At 37.0% G+C, this 22,986-nt stretch overlaps 1 protein-coding gene across 4 annotated transcripts in view; it reads left to right on the forward strand.

The window, feature by feature from the left end:
- The first annotated feature begins 916 nt into the window (after positions 1 to 916).
- The window catches only part of ncoa5 (nuclear receptor coactivator 5), a 41,318-nt gene continuing 19,248 nt past the window's right edge, over positions 917 to 22,986 (forward strand). Inside the window, exons 1-5 of one of the 4 annotated variants that reach the window (XM_073061583.1) lie at positions 917 to 1,047; positions 7,283 to 7,493; positions 16,429 to 16,536; positions 17,226 to 17,292; positions 19,398 to 19,538. In XM_073061583.1, the coding sequence (XP_072917684.1) occupies positions 7,301 to 7,493; positions 16,429 to 16,536; positions 17,226 to 17,292; positions 19,398 to 19,538 (509 nt within the window). In that variant the 5' untranslated portion in view covers positions 917 to 1,047; positions 7,283 to 7,300. The remainder of the gene's footprint in view (positions 1,048 to 7,282; positions 7,494 to 16,428; positions 16,537 to 17,225; positions 17,293 to 19,397; positions 19,539 to 22,986) is intronic. The other 3 variants (XM_073061584.1, XM_073061585.1, XM_073061586.1) reach the window with 3 other exon arrangements.

The following is a 22,986-nucleotide window of genomic DNA, read 5'->3' on the forward strand; positions in this document are numbered from 1 at the left end:
GTATTTTATCAACTTCTTTCCTACCCTCAAATTCACAGATCATTTTTGACAAATCTCTCCCTTTTCTATTCTCCATCTCAAAAAAGCTATCAACTGATATTTAGAAAAAAGTGGACCCAACTGGTTGAGTCCATACCCCACCCATCATGTACTTTTCCAAACTTCTCTTAAATTTTGCAATTGAACCCTCATCCATCACTTCCTCTGGCAGCTTGTTCCACACTTACATCACCCTCAGTGAAAAACTCCACCTCAGGGTCCCTTTAACTATACAACCTTTCCCCCTTAACCTACAACCTCTAGTTCTTCTCACTCTACCTCAGTGAAAAAAGGCTGTTTGCATTTATGCTATCTATACCCTTCATATTTTTGTAAACCTCTACCAAATCTCCCATCATTCTCCTATAATCCATGGAAAAACATTCCTAACCTATTCAATCTTTCCCTATAACTCAGGGTCAAGTCCCAGCAACATCCTTGTAAATGGTCTCTGTACTTTTTCAATCTTATTGATATCAGTCCGGTCACAATGTGACCAGAACTGCACAAAATACTGCAAATTAGGCCCCAGCAAAGTCTTACACAATTTCATCATAACATCCCAACTCCTATACTCGACGATTCGAGCCGAGATCCATCATTAGAAATCCTCACCATGTCTCGAAATGTCGATTGTTTATTGCCTTCCATAGGTGCTGCCTGACGCGCTGAGTTCCTCCAGCTATATGCTTTGCTCAAGATTTCCAAAGTCACTTCTGTGTTCCTGGTTTAACACTCAGACGCCCAGCATGTCGCGCACCTCCCCGGGACGTGCTCCACCTCTCTCCCGAATATACTGCCGCCTCCTGCGCACGTGAGCAGCCGGGACAGCTCCCGCCCAGTGGGCAGCGCACGCGCAGACAGGGCGGCTTCTGAACAGCGCTCCGCCAGTGACGCATGCGCGAAAACAAGCGGCGGATCGCAGACGGTCGTTGCTGTCCGGAGAAGGAAGCACCCGCAGCAAAGCCAGCGCCAAAAAGTGCGAGTGAAACTTCACGTCGGATAACGGTAAGGGATCAGCGGGGATTCTGAGGGATGAGCCGGCGGTGGGGGCCGGTCGCGGTCGCACACAGAATCCTAACGCGTTCCTTCGGACAAAGAGCTGCCGCCGCTCAACATGGCGGAGGCGAGGCTGAATCCCGAGCCGTCCGCTGGGGCCGCCGCCCGCCTCGACGAAAACCAACCGGTGCTCGAGAGGCAGATTGGCGGCTGAGGTGTGGTGGGGAATCGACAACAGAAGCCAGGGACCGCGCTGCGCCAGCAACATGCCGGGGAACGCATCCTGAAGGGCAGAGCGCCTTAAAATGGCGGCGGGAAGAGGTGGGGGAGGTGCTTCCTTCGGTGTCGGCTTCCGCCCGCCTCTGTGGCGAAGTATAAAACCTTTCTTTCTCGTGACTAACTCGAAACGCTCACATCATTTTGCATCTGACTTAATAAAGGAAACTGAAATCTGGGGTGTCTTCAAAATTCCCGCACTAGCACAATACACGCACCCAGCACTTGAAGCATCTAATAGTCTGGTTTATGGCCGCCCGCATTTATTCAATCAGCTACGCAATTTACCTGCAGAGATTTTTGATATCCAGCCTAGGTTATAGACGAAGGGAAAAGGTCAAAGATGGCAGCTCTACTCGCCCGAAATCTTCTGTCGGGGCAAGGAGGGCAATGTATGCACATGGGCCTATAAATTATTTATAGACTCAAACCAGATCACACCACGAAAAGGCATCTGTCGGAAATGTATTACTAAGATCTCATTTTTTTTGTGTGATTGATTTGGAATTGCTTCCTATTTGGATTCAGCTTCACCAGGAACATGCGCTGTAAGGCAGTATCCCATTTGTGGAGTCGACGCCAATCGGGGAGAAAGAAGTTGGGTGCGTTGCCTTTTCCACAAGTTAGGAAAAGGGTGCTTACGTTCACTTAGAGGGAAGGTTGTCCCTTTGGAACAATAATATAACAAGGGTCTTGGGTCGTTGGACCAAAGTGATTGCTGGTGTGAATTGGTGAAGAAACGTCCATGTGGCAATGTGACAACGGTGAAGGTATTGAGTGGAGAAGAGCCTAATCAGATTGAAGTATGACAACTCAAAATACAGGATAGGTTTAGTGGCTCATCCTTGCCCTAGGATGAAGTTTAGTTGATCCAAAGTTGCCTCTGCTATTCTTACAATTCCCAACCAAAGAACAGTATACACAGGAGTATTGTTTTCCCCTCATTTAACAAATTTAATCAGTTTATAACAATAAAATTTGAAACTGAATTTGTGCTGCTGGTGTTTTTCATTTATCTATTATTGTGCTAATTGTGAATTAATTATGGCCAGAATAAGATATCCTATGCACAAATAACTGCAACTCAACTGTTTTTAAAATGAGCATTTCATCAATTTATGCATTTATTTCATCAATTTATATATTTATTATGCATTGATCTCTTGGAAAAATACATTTTCTCCAATAAACTTAAAGTTCATTTTGGTGCTTTATTTTCCACTTACAGTACATTTTTTTTGGAATTCTGCTTTAATTGTGTTCACTTAAAGAGTGCAGGTGTGAGCTTGCAGCAGTTGAGAAAAGTTCTAAATTTGTCATCAATTTGTTGTTCGGTTCCACATCTGAGGAGTGGAATATGACATCCTTTTAAAGTTAAAATTTTATTTCTGAAAAGTGTTGAATTTAAAATCTTAAAATTCAAAATCAATTTAAGTCTACCAGTGTAGGTTTTAACGAGGCAAAATGTTACTGCATTGTAAGGTGCATTTTGAAGAGCATGCATATATTACAATTATAATGACTGATTAATCTTTGTGATGATGTTCAACTAATTTGGTTATCCAACTATTTCACATCAAATGTAATGGCTTTTGGTTGAAAACGAAGAAAAAGTATTGTAACTTTAGCAAAAAGGGAGATTCTATGACTGCTGATGGTCTGTACTTAAATTCTCAAAATTTTTTGGCACGACTTCTATCTGTGAAAAAAAAGTTGAATTTCCCCATGGGGATGAATAAAGTATCTATCTATCTATCTATCTATTGAATTCGGTTACCTATCCCAGGAAGGGCAATTATCCATCCATATAAAATTCATACCTATTGAAAATAACCCATTTGATACTAAGTTATTTGTTGTGATATTAAATGCTCTAAAAGACTTTGGGACGACGGTTAAATTCTTTGTTATGTAAGTTATTTAATGCTCATTTTGATTGGCAGGACCTGAAGATTTTGTTACTTCCCTGTCCATCCTTTTGTGACACAATTAGGTTCTTTTGCTTTAATGATTACTTTTGCAGTATTGGTTTAGTGTGTTATTGCAAGTAAAATATATACATTGTGGATCGTGGCACTTGCATGAAAAGACCAGACTTGTTTGATTTGAGTTATTAGGCCAGATTGACTCTAAATAAATGCATTAGGTTCAGAATGTGATTAGGCTGATTTCCTGTAAGTGATTACGAAGGTGTCGGTAGTATAGAAAGCTGTCACATTGTGTAGTTTTCTTGTACAAGTTTAATGTATAGAACATAACAGTACAGGCACTTTGGCACATGAGCCAACCTTTTATCTACTCCATGATCAACCTGTTACTTACCTCCTGCAGAGCTCTCCATTTTTCTGTCATCTATTCACTAATCTAAGAGTCTCCTTAATGTCCCTAATGTATCTGTCTCTACCACCACTCTGTTCTTAAATAAAACACTTCTGACATTCCCCCCCCCCCATACTTTGCTCCAAAATGATGGCCTCTTGTTTTAACCATTTCTACCTTATTGACTGTCCACTCTATCAATGCTCTGTTCATTGATAGAGTAACTGTAAAGTTACTCCCATCCTCCACTCAAAGGAGAAAAGCCTTAGCTTGCTCAGCCTCTCCTTATAAGATGTGCTCTTTAATCCGGGCAGGATTCTGGTAAATCACTATATTCTCTGTAGAGTTTCCACATTCTTTCTTTAATGAGGCAACCAGAACTGAAGGCAATATTCCGAGTATGGTCTAACAGAGTTATCGAGCTACAGCATTGCCTCACAGTTCTTGAACTCAATTCCCTGAATAATGAAGATCTATGTCAAGATTGAAGTCAATCTTAATCACCCTGTCAAGATGCTCTGCAGCTTTGAGAGATTTATGGACAAGAACCTTATAATCTCTGTCTGTCCACACTGCTAAGAATCCTGCCATTTACTCTGTATTTTGCTTTAAAGTTCAACTTCCAAAGTGTATCGCCTCATATTTTCCAGGATTGAACTCCCACCTGCTGCTTCTCAGCCCAGTTTTGCATTAAATCAATGTCCTGTTGTTATGTACAACAACCTACTACACGAAACACCACCACCAACTAAATTGTGTACCTCCCACTTACTGGTCAGAACCATAAAAACAAAATACTGGTCATTTGAAATGAAGAAATGTTTTGAATCTGTGCAATTGCCTAGCAGTTTAATTGTTTAATAAAGTATGGATATTTTGTCAAAACTTCGGAAAGACAAATTGTTGTAATTGATATATGGTCTGAACAAAATACCTGGGGGATTTGGTCAGTATCTTACAGAATGATGGAACAAGCATCAGAGCCAAATTAATGTTTTTTAGTTGTGTATTTCAGCCTTACTATTTTATTTAAACTTGAGCAGAAGGAAGTCTGATGTGGACTGCAATCATATGTAAGATGAAGTAAATTCCTTACAGTGATAGATTTCACTAATGTGTGTATCAAAATTGTGTAAGTTCTTGGTACAGGTCCATGTTGGATTGGTCTTGGTTGGGTATTAATTTTATACCTGTGCAGAACTTACCGTAGATTCTGGATTATAAGCCGCTACTTTTTTCCCACATTTTGAACAGCTTTGAACTCTGCGGCCTTTAATCCAGAGCGGCTAATACATGGTTTTTTTTCATGCCGCCTCGTAAACATTTTGCCTCGTAACAGTAGACCAATAAAATTGATGAGTAGTTCACAGAGGTCCAATGAAATTGTACGATAAATCAAGCGCACTTTCACAATTAAATTATTGTAAATCAGTCATTTGTACTCACCCTCATCAACATGGAAAACACTCGAAGAAAAGCATTGTGCTGCCTTTATGGCAGTTACTTAGTTTATAATATTTTCGCTTAGTAATTCATTTGTTAGTTAAAGTTAGAAGTGTTTTAACTATATTTGTTTTCTGTACTACATCCCGGGATGTTATGACGTCACACCCGGTTTCGCCGCGTCTTGTGGGATATATACGGGAAGGTGGGGGCATTACGCGAGTGCGTCAGACCCGAGCGTGTCAGACCCGATTAGACCCGATCGCGTTACGCGAGCTCATCAGACCCGATTAGACCCGATCGCGTTACGCGAGCGCGTCAGACCCGAGCTCATCAGACCCGATTAGACCCGATCGCGTTACGCGAGCGCGTCAGACCCGAGCACATCAGACCCGATTAGACCCGATCAAGTTACGCGAGCTCATCAGACCCGAGCGAAAACGCTGCTTTTAAGTTAAAGGCGATCAATAACTTTTCCTGGTAGGCTGCAGTATATATATTTTTACCAGTCGCTAGGAGAAATTGGAATGTTGTTCGTGCTGTTCAGTAAAAAAGTATATGCAACGTAATTTGTGTTACCGATACGTATGTATATTTAAAAGTAGCGGTGCGGCCTAAAATCCGGTGCGGCCTTTACAATTAAAAAATTGATTTTATTTCTAAAATTAGAGCCAGCGGCTTTTAATCAGGTGCGCTCTGTAGTCCGGAATCTACGGTATATAAAATGCATAATATATCTTATGTTTTTATTAAATATGATTGGAAGATACTGAAAGACAATTATTTAATTCACTATCAAAAGTTTTCTTGCTTTGAGGTATTTCTGTTGTGAATGTTGTAATGGCTCATGACCTTTGCAGTAATTTTGAGCACTGAATTAGTTCGTTAGCTAGAACAAATTTGAATAACTAATGGTATGGTCCTGCAAGGAAGTCTCACAGATTTGTTCTCTGAAGCTGTGATGGTTAAGGAATGCTAGCAGTTCAAAATAGCTTAAAAGCTGTTGTCATTATTTCATGATTTGACGAGATTGGAAAATTTTTACTATTTTCACTAGCTGATGGATTAGAGATGAGTGGCTTAACTTTTAAAAAATATTTTCCTGGTGAGGAGATTCCTGTATTGTGGGTCATGTGTGTTGTAGTACAATAAACTAGAGGCTATTTTTAAAGTAAGTGGAAGGTGACACTTGCTGTTAGCTGAGTTCAGTACTTTAATATAAAGTGGTCCTGTGCTTATTGTCTAATGATGTTCGTCCATTTAAATGTTTCCTTCACCAATCCCATTCCAACTTCTATTGTAGTTGTGGTTAAATTGAGCTTCATTTTGGTTTACTTGTGAGTGCTGTATCCTCATAATCAGTCTAAATAACAAAATAACACATTGGGTGAGTATATGTATTTAAAGATTGTTTTTGAAGAAGTTATTGAGTTCAGTTCTCAATTACTTAAGCAAACTAAATGAATTGTTCTTGATTTGTAATACCAATCCATGAGTGAAAGTTGTTTTCTAAATGTGTTGTTGTGAATGTAGTGAGTTCATCTTTGCTATTTTCTTGCATAAAGTCTTTTGTGAGCAGTTCAATTATTTCACGTGCTTTGTAACCAGATTTTTGTCATTCAATAAGAATAAAATTTGCCTTTCGAGTAAGTGATGAATTTTTTGGCATCAACATCTGCATATTTTCTAGAATTTCACAGAATTTATGGTATGTTAGGAAATTGGTATTGTATGTGGAAACTACATCTGCAAACATGTTTATTTTCAGAAGTGCATAATACACCAAACATACTGGGATTCATTTAATAATTCTCTATCTTAATCCGGTGACATGCCATCATTTGTGGTTAAACTGAACAATTAAGCCCTCTGATTTTTGAGAAAGGTAGTGGGAACTGGATGGGACATTTTCTTTCCTCCCCCCCCCCCCCCCCCAAAGTATCCCAAGTAATCTGCCTTGTAATAAATTATTAATTGTGACTCATTGTAAACAATATCAAATTTAAAACAGTTATATAAAACACTACAGAATCTATAAACCAGCTGCTGGCTCTGCACAAAGCATAATCTGGTTTTAATGCGTGGTCCCAAATCTCATTTTGCATAACTTCTGATGTAACTTACAGGGCACTTTTTGCTAACGACTTCTCCTCAAACTTATCTAATGCAAATGGAAATTTTCTCTTTTTTGTTTCACGTGGTGAAGCCCATAAAAGGATTCTAAATGATGTCCCGGAGAAGAAGCAGAAGCCCGTCCCGAGAACGTAGAATGCGTGGTGACCGGGGTGCAAGTAACAAGACAGACAGTGCTGATCCTCGAGATCTTGAGAGGCGCGTTTTTGTTGGAAATTTACCCACCGACTGCATGGTGAGGAAGGATTTGGAGGATATGTTCCTTAAATATGGCAAGATAAATGGTTAGTATCTGGAAACCTAAGATTTTCCAACTGAACCCGGTACTTGATTCTAATGTCCTACCTTTTACTACATGAAAGGTATGTTACCACAATTTTAGAATTTAGAACTGTATTATCCTCAGCCAATCCAGTGCCATTTGTTGACTCTTTGCTTCTAAGTTAGTAAATTGTAGCGGAAAGAACCAAGAACTGGAATTTTGCCATCTGTAGCTAATTCATGATTTGGTGGAACAACATGCTAAATCAATTTGAATCATTAATTTGTCCATCTTTGCACAGCTCTGAATTCCATTGCATTTATTGAATATACCCAAATCATGTGAAGGGAGGGGTTTTAGCACCTCATATTGCTTGAGGTAAGTTTGATTCTCTGAATTTGTATGGTCAGTTTGAATCAATATCAGTCAAGATCAATATGCATGAAATAGTTTGCTTAAAAAAACACTCTTAAAACAGATGTCAACTTTATCGGGGAAAAAGTCCACAATTTGGCGAAGTGATACTTGAAAACTTGCAAATGGGTGGTTAATTTTCTATTCTGAGGCACGATAACGTCATGCCTATACTCTTACAGTCAATAGAATGGGGAAAAATGTTTCTCGCATACAAACGCAAGAGTACCATACCATTGCAACTAAAGCGTTGCCATCAACATTTTTGGGCATCTTTCATCTTCTTTATACAATCAATTCTTCATTTTGGTCCAACCTGGAAATTTGAAATATGGTATGACTAAGCTAGTTATCTTTTGGAAAGCCATCAGTCTTATCTGTCTTGCAACATGGAACCCATCGTCAGCTTAAGTTGGATTTTGGCATTTTTCCACTTGAGAAGTTCATTCACTAGTGATGTCACATCTGTTTCCATAATATTGAATCTTTGAATTTTTATCAAGCTTGTCAAAGCTGTAGGGTTGCAAGATTGGCTAATGAATGATGATTTGAATTACTACGTCTCTTATAACTGAATCTAATAAGAGATTAAAGAGCAAGTTCCTTATTCAAACTAATAATTTAAAAATGTAGCTTGTTTGATCAGTTTAGGTACAGATAGGAAAGAAGTTTTTTTTTGTCTTTGGCTGCTTATGGTGTCTGTAATAAAGTCTTGATTCTAAACCGAAAACCCAACAAAACAGTCGTGTTTTCATGGAAGTTGATTACTAGTATAGCCTCTGCATGACTGTAAAAATCACAGAATTTCATTGTATAACCTTCTGTATATTGTAATTTGACAGAAATGTTCTAAATCATTTCAAGCTCAATATTTAAGGTGTGCAGGCCTACTTTTTGAAAGATTATTTGAACTATTTGGTCTCCTACTTTGGCACCATGCATAACAACAAGTTACTCAGTTCATTTCTCATGCTGGAGAAATATGATTTTCTTGGTGGTTTTGTTGGTCACCTCAGGGATGGTCCTCTATTGTATATGTGTAGTGAACCCTCAGAGCAAACTGTAGTAATGATTCAGTTTGCTGCTGTTAAATGCATTTTTTCCCTGTTTCAGAATTATTTTAGCTGGGAAAATTTCTTCTGATTGTTCATGTAGGTGGGTGTACAGAGATTTTAAATTTCTGCCTCACTGGATTAAATAGGGAGGAAAGTACCTGGATATTTAGGATTCCATTTTGTACATTGACCTTTGAAGGAAATGTGCAATCAACTACATTCCTGTGGTCTACAGATTCTGGCAGTTTCCATTGATAACGCTAGCTTCTGTTTGGTTGCCAGTTCATTTTGATTCCTGGGATCCTACAGGTAATATATGACTGAAATACTTGGCCACTGAGCCTACTGAAAGAATCTTATAGACAAGAAAGCAATGGCTCAACTTCAATACTGAGGAAATGTTGGAGTATACTTGTAATTAAAGAAGCTTCATAGATGAGTGATTCATCTGATTTTAAAATTCAAGCAAAATAAAGTTAATAATTAGCTTTTGCAGGCTGGACCATTTCCTGTGTTGAATTTTTGGCTTGCTATGAGATTAGCAGCTTCATTAGATTGAGAGATTATCTGTTAGGTTTTCAAGATTTATTATAAATATTTACTGCATGATAACTGAAATTATGTCAGTTGTGTTTTCACTTAATTCTGTTGGAGAACATGTTGACTATAATAGGCTTTCAATTATTGATAGTACTTTGGGAATTCCACTCCAAAAATCTGGACATTACTTCCAGTTTCACAGTGTAATAATGATGAAAATTGGTAATTTAAAATGCAGCTTTAAAGCACGGTATCAAAACTGATAAAACTTGTACAATTAATGCTTTTGTTTATATCTCCAACTGTAAAACTCATTTTCAGATATTTGCTCAATTACACAAACTTCACTTTGAGCTGTGATGTATTAAAAAAAATCTTGATTATATTGTCCAACATAATTTTGAATTTGGCTGGCAAAACAACAGCTAAATCTAAAATCAAAAGCTACTATCTTAGCGGTGTTATATTAAGGTTTCTCAGCCCTACACGGAACTAATTTTACAGCCATCAATGAATAATTTCAACTTGGACTGTCTTTTGATTTTTGTTCTTGGTTTGTAGATGTTGGTAAAGCTAGATTGGATATTATGTATTACTGGTAAAGGATAATGTTCTCATTAAAGCTCATTTTTGCAGCTTTAGTAAAAGGATTCAAATAGGATTGCTGATTTATTTGTTGGTTTGCTAATTTGGAAATCAGTCCTGGAATTTCAATTACTCTGAAGGGCTATGAAGCATGAGAATTTGAGAGACAAGTGGAGACTGTGCCATGCATGTTTTGAACTTTTGGCTTTTGAATGAATGCCAAATTGTTGGTGGCATTTGATATTTTAAATTCAGAAGTAAAGAGGTTATTGGGTGATTGTTAGTCACATTTGCAGTGCATTATCTATAGGTCTGGCACTGACCTATGAACTAAAGTCAATGCTGTAAGTAACAATTTACTTTTCCTGTCATAGGCTTAGATAGTTGTAGCATAATGTGATTACTGACTATTTAGAAATGATGAATTTGAAACTGGTGAAGAGATAAATATTACACAGCTATGTTAGTTTGTCATCGTTTGCTAGGATAGATGGAAAATCTAAAGCTACTATCCCAATTGCACTATTATATTAAGGTTTCTCAGTCCTACAGGGAACTAAATTGACAGCCTTCAGTGGAGGATTTCAAGCTTTTGGTCCATAATGTCTTATAGTGTATGGACACTCGGATAAATCAGAACTATATATTCTGGGTGAAATACAAAAAAATGTTGCTTTCTCTTTATTTGTCCACTTCATATTTGCATTTGTTTTTCAAAGGACAAGGAAATACAAGCAAAATGTTATTTAAATTTCATTAGGTGCTATTGAAGTTAATTGCTTTCATGATGTCACTACCAGCATGCTTGGTTCCAACTTTACATTTGCCTAAATGGTCATTGTTGAGCCTTTAAGTATCAGCACAGATTACAAGATGGGAGTTTCATGCTTTCGGTTTATCTGGTCACTTTAAAAGTTGCTGCACTGTAGTACAAAGCTAGGTGGCATTGAAGCTTGAGCAGGATGTGGAGAGACTTCATGGGAATGCAGTGGATGGTTGAGAACTTGACAGAAGAAATGTGGAAAACTGAAGTTGTATGATTTGGGAAAATAATAGAAGAGAAGGTACTTTTATGTAGTTAGAAATTGGAAAATATGTTCAGAAAACCTGGGTATGCTTGTAGATGACTCGGTGAAAGTTATAATGCAGTATAGCATAGAAATAGGATGTAAATGGAATGCTGTCCTTTATTAAAAGGAAGTTTGAGTACAAAATGTTATGATGTCACAATTTATGCTGGCCTCTAGTATGTTGCACTAAGAGTATTATGTGCAGTTCTGTCCTTCTTGCCCTAGGCAGAAGTGTAAAGGACTGGAAAGGTATGTTATTTGAACATGAATTTAGAAGAGTGGGAAGAGAAGTACATGAGCTTGCAGAGCTTGGCAAGAAAAGTGATGGGATACTTGTTCCCTGAGCTGGAATGCTTCAACCAAGTGCTCAGCCAATTAGAAATTGGCTGAGAATAAATGAAATATCCTCTGTGTGGAAGAAATCTTTGGAATTGTCTATTGTTGAGTTTGTTCAATACCTGATAGAATTCTGGATAAATACGTTACAGGAATGTTTCTGAGGCAAAGGTTTAGCCGTAAATTTAATTAAAGGCAGAGCGGCAAGAGAGGCCAAGGGATCTTCTGGTACTGCTCACCTTCTTAACAGTCCCAAACTATTCAGATCCTGATTTGTTCGCAATTATTTTTCCATTTGTCGTATTGTAAAGGAGCATTGGCAGCCTAACTGGCCATTGCTTAAACTGCTGAAAGGTAGGGCATTCTTCACAGGAATTTGTTTCTTACATTAACTTAATAGGTGAATCCGTGTTTGTTTGAGAAAACAGTAACCAGATTGCAAATAAGTTAGCCATTGCCATACATACAGTACCTTGTAAAGGTATTCAGCTCCCAACCCTTTGCTCACATAAATGAGTAATGCAACCAGGGGTTTTGATCAGTTTAGCTGAGAATTTTTATTTGTGAACCATGTGCTTCTTTTCTACATCAGAGCCCAAAACCAACGGAAATTTATAAAGCATGAAAAACTGAATTGTCAGCAGTACAAAAATATTCATCCCACTTTGCCCAGTACTTAGCTAAACCACCTCTTGTAGCTATTACAGCCAATAGTGTTTTTGGGTAAGTGTCTTAGCTTTGCACAATGTAATGGAGCAAGATTTGCCTATTCCTCCTTGCAAAATTGTTCAAACTTTGCCAGAGTAGTTGGGCAGTGGCAGTGGACAGCAATCTTGAGATCGTGCCAGAGATGTTCAGCTGAGTTAAGGTCAGTACTCTAGGGGAGATCAATTTTCTTCATTTCAAGCCACTCCATGGTTGCTCTGTCGATCTGCTTTGGGTCTTTGTACTGTTGAAAGATGAACTTCCTCCCCAGTTTAAGCGGAGGCTAGCAGGTTCTTGTCTAGTATCTCAACGTATTTAGCAGCATTCATTTTCCCATCAATCCTGACCAGATTTACAGTCCCTGCTGCTGAAAAGCATCCCCATTACATGGTGCTTTCTCCACCATACTTTACAGTAGGGAGGGCGTTACCTGGCTGATTTCCAATATTAGATTGAATGCACATGTTCTGCTTAATGTTGAGGCCAAAAAGTTCCACTTTAGTCTCAACTGACCACAAGAGCTTCTTCCACATCTTTACAGTATCTTCTAAGTGATGCTTTGTAAAGCCTTTACAGGCAAGGATGATTTTGTTTAGCTTCATAAATACCCTTTTTGTGAAGGCCTTAGAAATTGTGGAGTCATGAACTTTATCTCCAGTTGCAGCCACTGACTTTTGCAGCTTACTCAAGAGTGACTGTTGATGTCACAGTAGCCTCTCTTACTAGTGCCAGTCTTCTCTGACAACTAAGTTTAGAGCCCAGGCAGTGTGGCTGTTCAATATTTTTTCCACTTTTTCTACAATGGACTACTCTGAGGTATGTCCAGTGCCTTTGTGATGGTCTTGTACTTTTTCCCAGTGTTGTCTTTTTCTATTACATTTCCCTAATTTGTCTTGAATGGTCTTTTGTCTTCTCTCATTTTGGTTTGGTGTGTTGAAAACCTACCATACTTAAGAATTTGTTAAAAACAGGTGGTCCTCCAATTTTCTACATCAACAGGATAGGTGAGTTCGTAAGGTAATATAGTTTACCTGAGGAAAGTTAGCATATTAATTACAATGGGGATGAATACTTTTTCAGCCTCACAATTTTGGTTTTTAATTTTAGGTAATTTAAATTCAGGTTTTGGGTTGTTTTTTCCTTTTAATTGGACATGATAAACAGTGTCTTGTAGATTAGCTCCAAAAATCCTTTTAATTTTAAATTCTAAGTTTAGAAAATAAGACAGTACTGAGTGAAGATATTCGTGGAGGCTGAATACTTTTTCAGGGCACTGTACTTGGGTGTCCTTTTCAGAGCTAGCTCAGAAGGGGATGGCTACTTCTATGTCACTATAAACTTCTCTGTATAGGACTGTTTTGCCACATTTCTGGTGTCTTGTTTTGCAGGTTCTGAATCACTGTGCTGCTTCAGTACTCTTACTTTAAAAGGATTTGATTGGTACCCTGTCAGAAATTGCCTTCAATACTGAGGCAATACAGTGAATGGCTAAGGAGCCTAGTTATTATAAGGTTAACTGAAATGCACACAAACAGGCCTCCTTTTTGCTTTAAAGCTGTGCTGTAATTGATCTTGGTGGCTCCCTTCACTCCTCACTTGACATCACGCTTGACTTTTTGTTTCCATGGCATGGTGTGGAATTTTAGTACTGCAGGAATAGTCCTCAAGTTCTGTGGTGGAGTGGAGTGAAAGATTCAAAAGGATGAATCTCTCAAGTCCAGGATGCATTCTATTTTCTGAATGAGGTATGTGACTTCAGTTTGAAGTACTGGCAAAAGGGTGAGTGAATTATGGGAGTTCACAGACCATTTGAGCCACTGCTTTAAATCACTTTTGTATATTTTTCACCTAAAAGTGATATACAAAATAAAATACTTTGGGTGTGGGACTTCTGAAGTAAGCTGGTGTGCTTGGCAGGGAAGTGTCATCTATGAAAAAGAAAAATGTTTTTTGTCAGTGTTCATCAGAGGTGAAAAAATGAAATAAAATTTTTTAGTAACCAATGTTTTATAGGTAATATAATTCTAATTGCTTGGCAAGTCATACCGGATGTCGTTGTCCTCTTGCAATCAAATTTTAAATTACTTATTTTTTTCATCTCCATCTCAGTAACGTTTTTGGTTTATAAACTTACATAATTTATTTCAATTAAATTGTTTGAAATTTTTCTTTGCTCCCAGTGGGGCAAGAATTGTGAACTTAGTACTATGGGCAATACTGGCTTTATCAACAACATGATTACTTTTTTAGCTAATTGGGGTGCTTATTCTTAGCTTATTTAATTTATGCCAAGAAGAAGAAACTCCTATTTCTTATAATTGTAATCATCTCTGTATTAATCTTACTTTTTGTTGGTTATAGGCACTCTTCATCCCTTTAGCATTATTAATGCCTGGGGATTAGAGATTCTTTATAAAAGCTGAAATGTGTCAATATTCTAAGATTGTGGTATTTCCATTAATGGGAACAAATAAAATCACTTAATTGATGTTTTTCTTTCAAGTTGCTTGATTTGCTACAATTGACAATCAAATCTTGTATTGCCCTGACATTTTCAGCAATCACTTAAAATGAAGAATTAGCATTGCAAGTAGATTTATTGTAATCTTGACATTGTGGTGTGTGTATATAAGACTGCGTGATTTCTCATTTATAAATAGGCCCTGCACGCTTCAGTCTGGGTTAGAGAATCTGATTATAGTTCATTTCTTTCATGTTTCTTGTCCGTACTCATCTAACTAATCTAAACCTTGAAGACTTCAGTAGTGGAACAGTGGACATTGGAAACCTTCATGGAGAGTAACACTGACATCTTGGTCCCTCTATCCTGTTTTTGATTACTGCCTCAAAGGCTTGGATTATTTTGTGCATTTCACTTCATTTAATATATGGTTAAACATCCACATTAATTGCAACTGTCAGTGACAAATTTTAAAAGTTTTGACTAGAGCATTCAAACATTCACAATTTTGAGGTTTCAATGAATTTTGGAGTGTTAGACTTGTTTTACACCAGTCACACCCGTTTGTCAAGATGATCCAAGAAATAGATATAGTTCAGAACTTTTGAATGTTTTTAAATTGCTTTCATGAAGGAAAATTGCATTTTAATTTTGAAGGTATCTGGTTCTACAAGTTAGCTTTTTATATTTTTATTTTGCAGACTGGCATCTGGAGGTTTTGCCAGTGTTTAAAATTTAGGTTCTGTTGAGGTTAAAATGGCAATGTCTACCAAATAACTGCAGTATTCCCATGGAACGATGCTTTAGTCATATTTTTGACTACAAAGTTACTGCCAAGTTGTGTACTTGTTGCAGTCACTTTAATGTATAATTGTCATTGTTAACTTATATGTATCAAATAAAAATATTATGCCCATTTAAGCTCTCAACCTGTCTGTTTTATATTGAAAGCAAACTGTTTTTGCGTCTTTGGCTAAGTGTAGATGACAAGGTGTCAGTATGTCAGTATCAGATTGAATTTACGAGTGGGGATTGAGATTAAACTCCATTGGTAAATGCTCATCATATCAAATTAATAATTAGCCAAATTTACTGACCATACACTGACCATGGCTTGGACTTCAAAGTATCTTACTAACATGTTTTAGCTGGTTTATGGTTGAGTGGAAAAGTTTTTTTTAAAGGTGTTTGTACATTAGAAGATCGAATGTAGTCTTGTCTGATAAAGAGATGAACCAACCGTCCACGAGGAAATTGTGTCAAACTGTAATGGATTTGCGAAGTTGGAATAATTTAGGGTTTAGTTAATGGTAACCAGTCATTTTGGCCATTGGTATTTAAAAAGATGTTCTGTAAATCTAGTGAATATTACAAATTACTTTCCCTTGAAGTCAATTTCTCTGTAGCGTCTTGACTGTTTCAAAAAGTTCTGAACAGTCGAGGTTTTGTGGATTTTCTTAACAACACCATTGATTCTGATGGCTAATTACAACACGTAGGCTTCATTCTGGTGTTGTCTGGAGCTATCATATTAGAAGATGAGATCTTGTTCGCAACATTTGGAATTCTCCCTTCTATATATGGGAAATTTTGCCTGACCAAGTGAACATTTTGAAGAAGTAATGGACTTCGTCATCATTTCTGTTGACCTTCTGTGAACTAGACATTGCCAGTTTAACTTGCAAGTGTCAAGGGAAGTAATTTTGCTCTATTGAATGGAGATTTTTGAACATCTGGAATTTTTCCATCCCACAGGTATGTACATTTTCATTAACAACATTAATTTTGCAGCTTTGTCAATGCACCATGGATTTGGGTTTGTGCAGTTTGATCGTGTTGAGGATGCTAAAGCTGCCGTGCAAGGAGAGAACGATCGAATGTGTAGAGGGTACAGATTAGGTAAGAACTTGAGATAACTGCAAATATATACTATGAATGCGATGGGATTTACAAGCATTAAAAATCATTTTTTTTATAGAGGACTGTATTGCTTAACAGTTTGCCATTGCTCAATTTATTCTGGTTCCCTGTGCATTAGTGTATCAGCCCATATTTTCAAATAAATGGATTTGAAAGCGTGGATGTTGATGTGTTAACACTAGTTTTGGCATGTTTGGCATCTTTAGTGTGCTCACTGTGGTAATCCAGAATTTATTCTGAATGAGGTAACATTACGCCAGACCATCAATCCAACTAATTGTATTTTTGTGATCAAGATAGTGGAATTTTATGTTCCAGAGATTTTCAAACTGTTCATTTATCCAAAACATGGGTATGAAGATCTGCAATACCTTTTCTCTTAATCTTTGATGGAGCACTCTTCCTATTTGACTCCATTTTCCAAGCTAATGAAAAGTGTAATAAGTTTCCACAAAAAAAACCTATAGTTTGGAGTACATAATCCAGTGATCACTTGTCCGACAGGTGATTTCGTGATCACTTGTCCGAAATTCATCTGTAAGCTATTTGCCTTACACTTGAAATAATTCTTCTGGTAATAAACATTCACGTAAATCTTGTCGGGTATGTTTACTTTCAAGTCTGTTATGTTTTTGTTTTGTACAAATTGGTTGGTTGATTCTTTTCAGATGTTAATATGGCAGCTGATCGAAGAAATTCGAATAAATCTGCACGGAGACAGAGTCCTCCGAGAAGGTAATAACACTTGTGCATCTTTTTATCACGAAGACAAGACTATTTGCCAATGATGGGATGAAGGTCGTCTCTTGTTAAAGCAGCGTATTAAAATCCTGAAATTGCCCAATTTGTATGGGGAGTTGTGAATTTGCTTTTTAAAGTGGCTGTTCCACCTTTGCGTTGAAGTAAGTTACACAAATCTTTATTAAGGATACTTGTTTGTTTTTGGCGTGTCAGTTGTACATTTTGCTAGTTACAATAAAGTATGATTGTAGCATAAATGCTTATGTATGTCAAGATGTAAATTAGTATTTATACAAAATCTAATAAAAGTTGGTGCATTTTGAAATGAATTGCAGCTTGCAGTGAATTTTCCAACTGTACTTTGGAGTGTTAACTGCAGCATGGTTCCCAGTGATTCTTGTTTGCATCCTTCCGTCACACATCACTACACATCTTGTTTGCTGTTCCTTCAAAGTATCATTTGTGCATTCATTTACACATTTAGGCTTTTATTGCCATGTCTAGTAAGGTAAGTATCAGAATGGAAAAGGGAAAAGAGGCTGATTTGGAGCTGGCAATAATTAGTTATTGCTATTCTCTGCTTCTGTTGCCAAATGGTTCTACAGTCTTTTTCTGCTATATGGTGACATAGAGCTTGGTACCTGAAAGGTTTGAAAGCTGCTCTAATGCCGTGACAGTCGATTCATTTGGAATTACTGTTTCATCGATTCGTCACTCGTTTCAATTGTCTTGAAGTTTCAGTCTTCTTCATGAGGTCTGTTTGGAGATACTGCTATCTATTCTCTTCTTGTAGGATTACTGCCTGATATGGCAAGGCAACTCTTGGTCCATTAGCTATACTGTATGTCCACCATCATTCACTTTGTGTGAACTTGGACCCAAAAGTATGGAATATGGAATTTCTGGAATGCTGATTACTTGAGGAATTGATTCATTTAAGCAAACTGTTTGTATAGACCGACAAATAGATTTCATCATTGAAGATTCTTGGATGGCTTTTTTTCCGGTTCCTGCCCATTATCATTTTTGCTCTCTGCCTCTCTTGCTTGTTTGTTTCCTTTGCTTATTTTATAATATGCTGATGGAAGGTAAGTAGCAGATGATTAGCACAAGATTTCAACGAGTAGGATGGATATTTCAGTTTCACTGACTTCTAAGGAATTTAAACATGGATCTCTGAAAAGGTGAGCAAGAAAAGCTGGAACTGGAGTCACCGGAACTGTTGGAAAATGAGCTGATTAACTGGAACATTGGCATATACTGTAGAAGGTTTGTCTACATTTCCATTGCGAAACACCTAATGGGACAAATAAAACTTCAGGAAATGACTAAATGTATTAATTGTCAATAATTATGCTAAAACTGGATCAATCTTAGACTTTCCGATTTATGCTGACTGTAAACCTAAATAACTAACTATTCCAGTGAGATTCCTCAGTTATACAAAACAGCATGCAATTCAACTAATGACCAGTTATGATCATACATGTACAAAGAGGGTTTCTTTAGTGCTCAGCTCATTGCTGGGTAATATTTATATTTTCCCTATTTCCATCCATCAGCTCTCTTCTCCCCTCTTCACCCCTGCATGTTAAATGTTACAATTCACAAAATCTTGAGTATTAAAGCTGCACAATTTAAAACAAGTGTTGGGGTCTCAAGTGATGCCTAGAAACAATGTAAAAATAGCCCAACTTGATTTGTTTTTGTTGTTACTCAGAATGTTTTCATATACTGTGAAGTGCACAATGTCTATAATGATACTTCAGTTAAAAATAACAAATGGCAAATGGGGATGGAGATTGGGAACAAGATCAGAGTCAATTAAAAACTGAATTGATTCGATTAAAGATACAGCAAGCACTAACCTGACATAATTTTATGATGCTTCAAGGTCATCTGTTATTTAACCTTCATTAACCTCAAGGCATCTTGTGACTTTGAACATTGTTTTGGTATTCAATGAATTTTGCATCATTGACGACATCAAGTTCTTTGGATTCAAATATGAATTTTCAGTAGATTTAAGCTGTGTATGAGAATTACAGCAAAAGGACTTTATCAACAATATACTTATTCTATTTATCTGCTTTCGTTAGAGATCCATTTGCCTTTGGTGATGAACGTGATGTAAGACGTGATCGCTCCCCACTCAGGCCTACAAGGGATGAACGTGATGCAAGAGATCCTCTGTATGATCGATACAGGGATACCAGAGACCCCAGGGACTCAAGCTACAGGTAAAATTATTGAAGTGAAAACTGCTTAGATACTCATGTCAGGCAGCACCTGGATAGGCCTGAGATTTCTATATCTCCTTGGAGTGACAGGATGAGAGGTGACCTGATAGAGGTGTATAAGATGATGAGGGGTTTTGATTGTGTGGATAGCCAGAGGCTTTTTCCCATGGCTGAAATGGCTAACAGGAGGGGGCATAGTTTTAAGGTGCTTGGAAATAGGTAATGAGGGGATGTGAAGGGTAAGTTTTTCATTAGCATGATTTTCAGCTGATTTTCAATAATCAAAAGAGCAACCTGTGATTTCAAGTTGACTAATCTTTCCATGTTTAAATCAGGTAGTTGCTTAAAATGGCCAATGCACTACAACCATTAAGCATTTATGATCTCACTCATTTAGAAGTTATTGATTTTAATATACTTGAATGCTTCATTAGCTTGGCCAGGCACACCCACGGGCACAATAAGTTTGGAGATCATACATGGCCCTTAGGCAATGAAGTACTGTTAAACTGTAGAATGTCGTATGATTGTTGGTCATGTGATAACAATCTCTGTAATAGGGAGAAGAGGAGAGACCTAGCCAAGGCAATAAATTGACTGGGCCATTGAATATTTTGATTTTCATTGTTTGATTTGAAGACACAATTACTTCAAATTGTGCAATGAAAAATACTGATTTGGTGTGCTTAAAATTTACTGACCTCCCTATTAATTAGTTACTGATGGTTAGTTACAGAGTGAGCAGAATTACCCAGGGATTTAGTTGGGTATTTGTACAGAGCAAGACCTGAATTGAGTATAGTTGTAGCATACTGAAATAGTGAACATGACAGTAAAATCTCAAGTTATCGAATGTTTAAGGATTTCATTCTCTTCCATTTTATCTGTTTTCTTGATTGGAAGTGGGTATCATGCTGGAACTTTAAATGAGGAGTAACTTACATATGATTTTGCAAATACTACTGTTTATAGTTTCCTGTTGGGATTGTGATGTATTTTCTGTTTTAAGTCAGTATTTTATCTGCTCAAAATAGTCAATTATGTTGATAGTGTAATTTTAGTGCAAGTATAAATCTTGTCACTGATGTCCTAAATTTTATAATTTATATTAAACGATGCTAGGAAGTTTTCATTCATTAAGCAAAAATTAATGTATGCACTCATTTTAAGATCTTGCATAGAGATTTAAGAAATTGTACAGCAATATGTCTGCTAATTGCTCCCAGTTAAGAGCCAAGTAGGTCTACCACTCAACAAGATGTTGGCCTAGGTTTCATTCCCCTTGTATGATCTTGGAACCATTTCCATTTACTAAACTCTGACAGCAATTTATGCTGTCATAAGATTTGGCATAGAAAAAATAGCTCTTAACTCAAGTGAGTCATGTTTCCTGTATTGAGTCCTAAGATAAAATTGATATTGCACCTCAAGAGTTCATATGTTCAATGGCAAACTGCTATTTTTTATTCCTAATTTCCACACATAGATTTTTTCATTGGTTCAGCTGATTCTTCTGATTAGTTCTTCTCATTCTTCCAGCATAAATGTTCTGCAGTAGCTTATAGCCACTAGATGTTTTAAATGTTGTTCATTTTTGGCTTTAGTGCCCATTGCTAACTATTGATCATCTCTATGCATAAACCATTCAGTTATTCCTGCCTTATGTTACACCCTTAAATTCTGGATGTTTTTCTTTTGCAATGTATTGAACTCGTGTTCTGGAACTGGTTTTTACAAGTATTCTAATTTGTATATCAAGTCCACTTTGAGTAAGCAATTTATGATGAAATTGCGTAAGACTGGATATACTGATTGTAGCTCTCATTGTAGTTTTGCCCAATGAGTTATCTTACCACTCCTAGTGTAAATGGATAATTGTATTTCTGACCCACACTTAATGATTTTGAAACAGCTTCTTCCCCTCAGCCATGAATGAGATTGCTGATTACTACTCATTATTCCTTATTTTTGCACTGTATTTATTTTGTAATTAGTCATAATTCTTTTGTCTTTGCACTATACTGATGAAGTACAACTAATTTCACATCATATAAGTCAGTGATATAATCTATTTCTGATTCTGAGCATTGTGATAATAGTACATAGGAAGTTAGATATGAATTCCCAAGTATAATAGTCATTGGATCTGAGTATATCACCATCTACTTGCTAGTTACCTTACGTTGTTACGCTAAAAAAAAGTTAATCTTATTTGTACTAGAGTTGTGACCATTTTGATTATTAAGATTCTACTCCAGTTTTGTGCATAGTAGTTAATCTCCTGTCTTCATCCCAATCTACCTCCCACTCCACCATTTTACCAGGGAAAGAAAAAACATCAAGGCACCAATCTTGGTTTACCATTGATTGGATTGCTTTGGAACCCAGAATTTATTCTGATAATGTCAAGGTCTGACAACCCATTTATTCCTAATTTGTCTTAAGCAGAGATCCAGAAAGTAGCATTTCCGAATTCCGTAGTGCATATTCCAAGATTCGAAGTAAATTTTATTATCAAAGTACATGTATGTCACCATATACCATCCTGAGATTTATTTTCTTCTGGGCATACTCAATAAATCTATAGAATAATAACCATAACCAAACCATTGAAAGACTGCCCAACTAGGGTGTTCAGCCAGAGAGCAGAAGACAAAAAACTGCAAATACAAAAAGAAGAAATAATAATAAAAATAATAATCTGATAATAGATTACATAATTCTAAAGAAGCCCAACAGAAAAGCAGAAATCTTTCATGCTGCTGTGTTGACTACCAAAAGGCATTTGACTGTCCCACACTCATGGTTAATAGAAGTTCTTAATATTTATGTAAACTACACCCAATACTTGTGGAATTCCTGCAACACCTACTGACGTACTGTAATTACTGTATTAACAACCAAAAGAGGACAGCCAGCGTTAATCAGAATAAACGGGCATTTTTTCGAGGCGGCTCTCTAAGTTGACTATGGTTCTGCTTGGCATTAAACCCTCTTTCTAATGTATTGAATTGGACAAAAATTGGGTTTCAAATCAGTAACAATGAAATGAGCTGTACCTTAACACGCCTTTTATACTCATGTTGTGAAATTATATACTCCATCAGTTAACCCTAAAGCAATTAATTCAAATAGAACTATTTTCAAAAGACATAAGCATGAACATTAAACATAAAGAAGGGTGCATTTGAACTAATAGAATACAAAACAGTGCAGCAGAATACAATATGACTGATGGATGAATATGAAATATGTAAGTATCTGAGATATCAACAAGGGAAGAAAACAGGCCACAGCATGATAAAGGAAAAACTACTGACAGAATTTACTTCGAGGCTTAAGAAAATCTGCCGAACAGCTCATCAGCAAAAATACAACAAGGCAATAACCACTTTCGCAATACCTATATTAGTATATTCTTTTGACATAATATCTTGGTCTAAAACTG

The sequence above is a fragment of the Hemitrygon akajei genome, chromosome 11, assembly GCF_048418815.1.
Source record: "Hemitrygon akajei chromosome 11, sHemAka1.3, whole genome shotgun sequence".
Taxonomy (NCBI): domain Eukaryota; kingdom Metazoa; phylum Chordata; class Chondrichthyes; order Myliobatiformes; family Dasyatidae; genus Hemitrygon; species Hemitrygon akajei.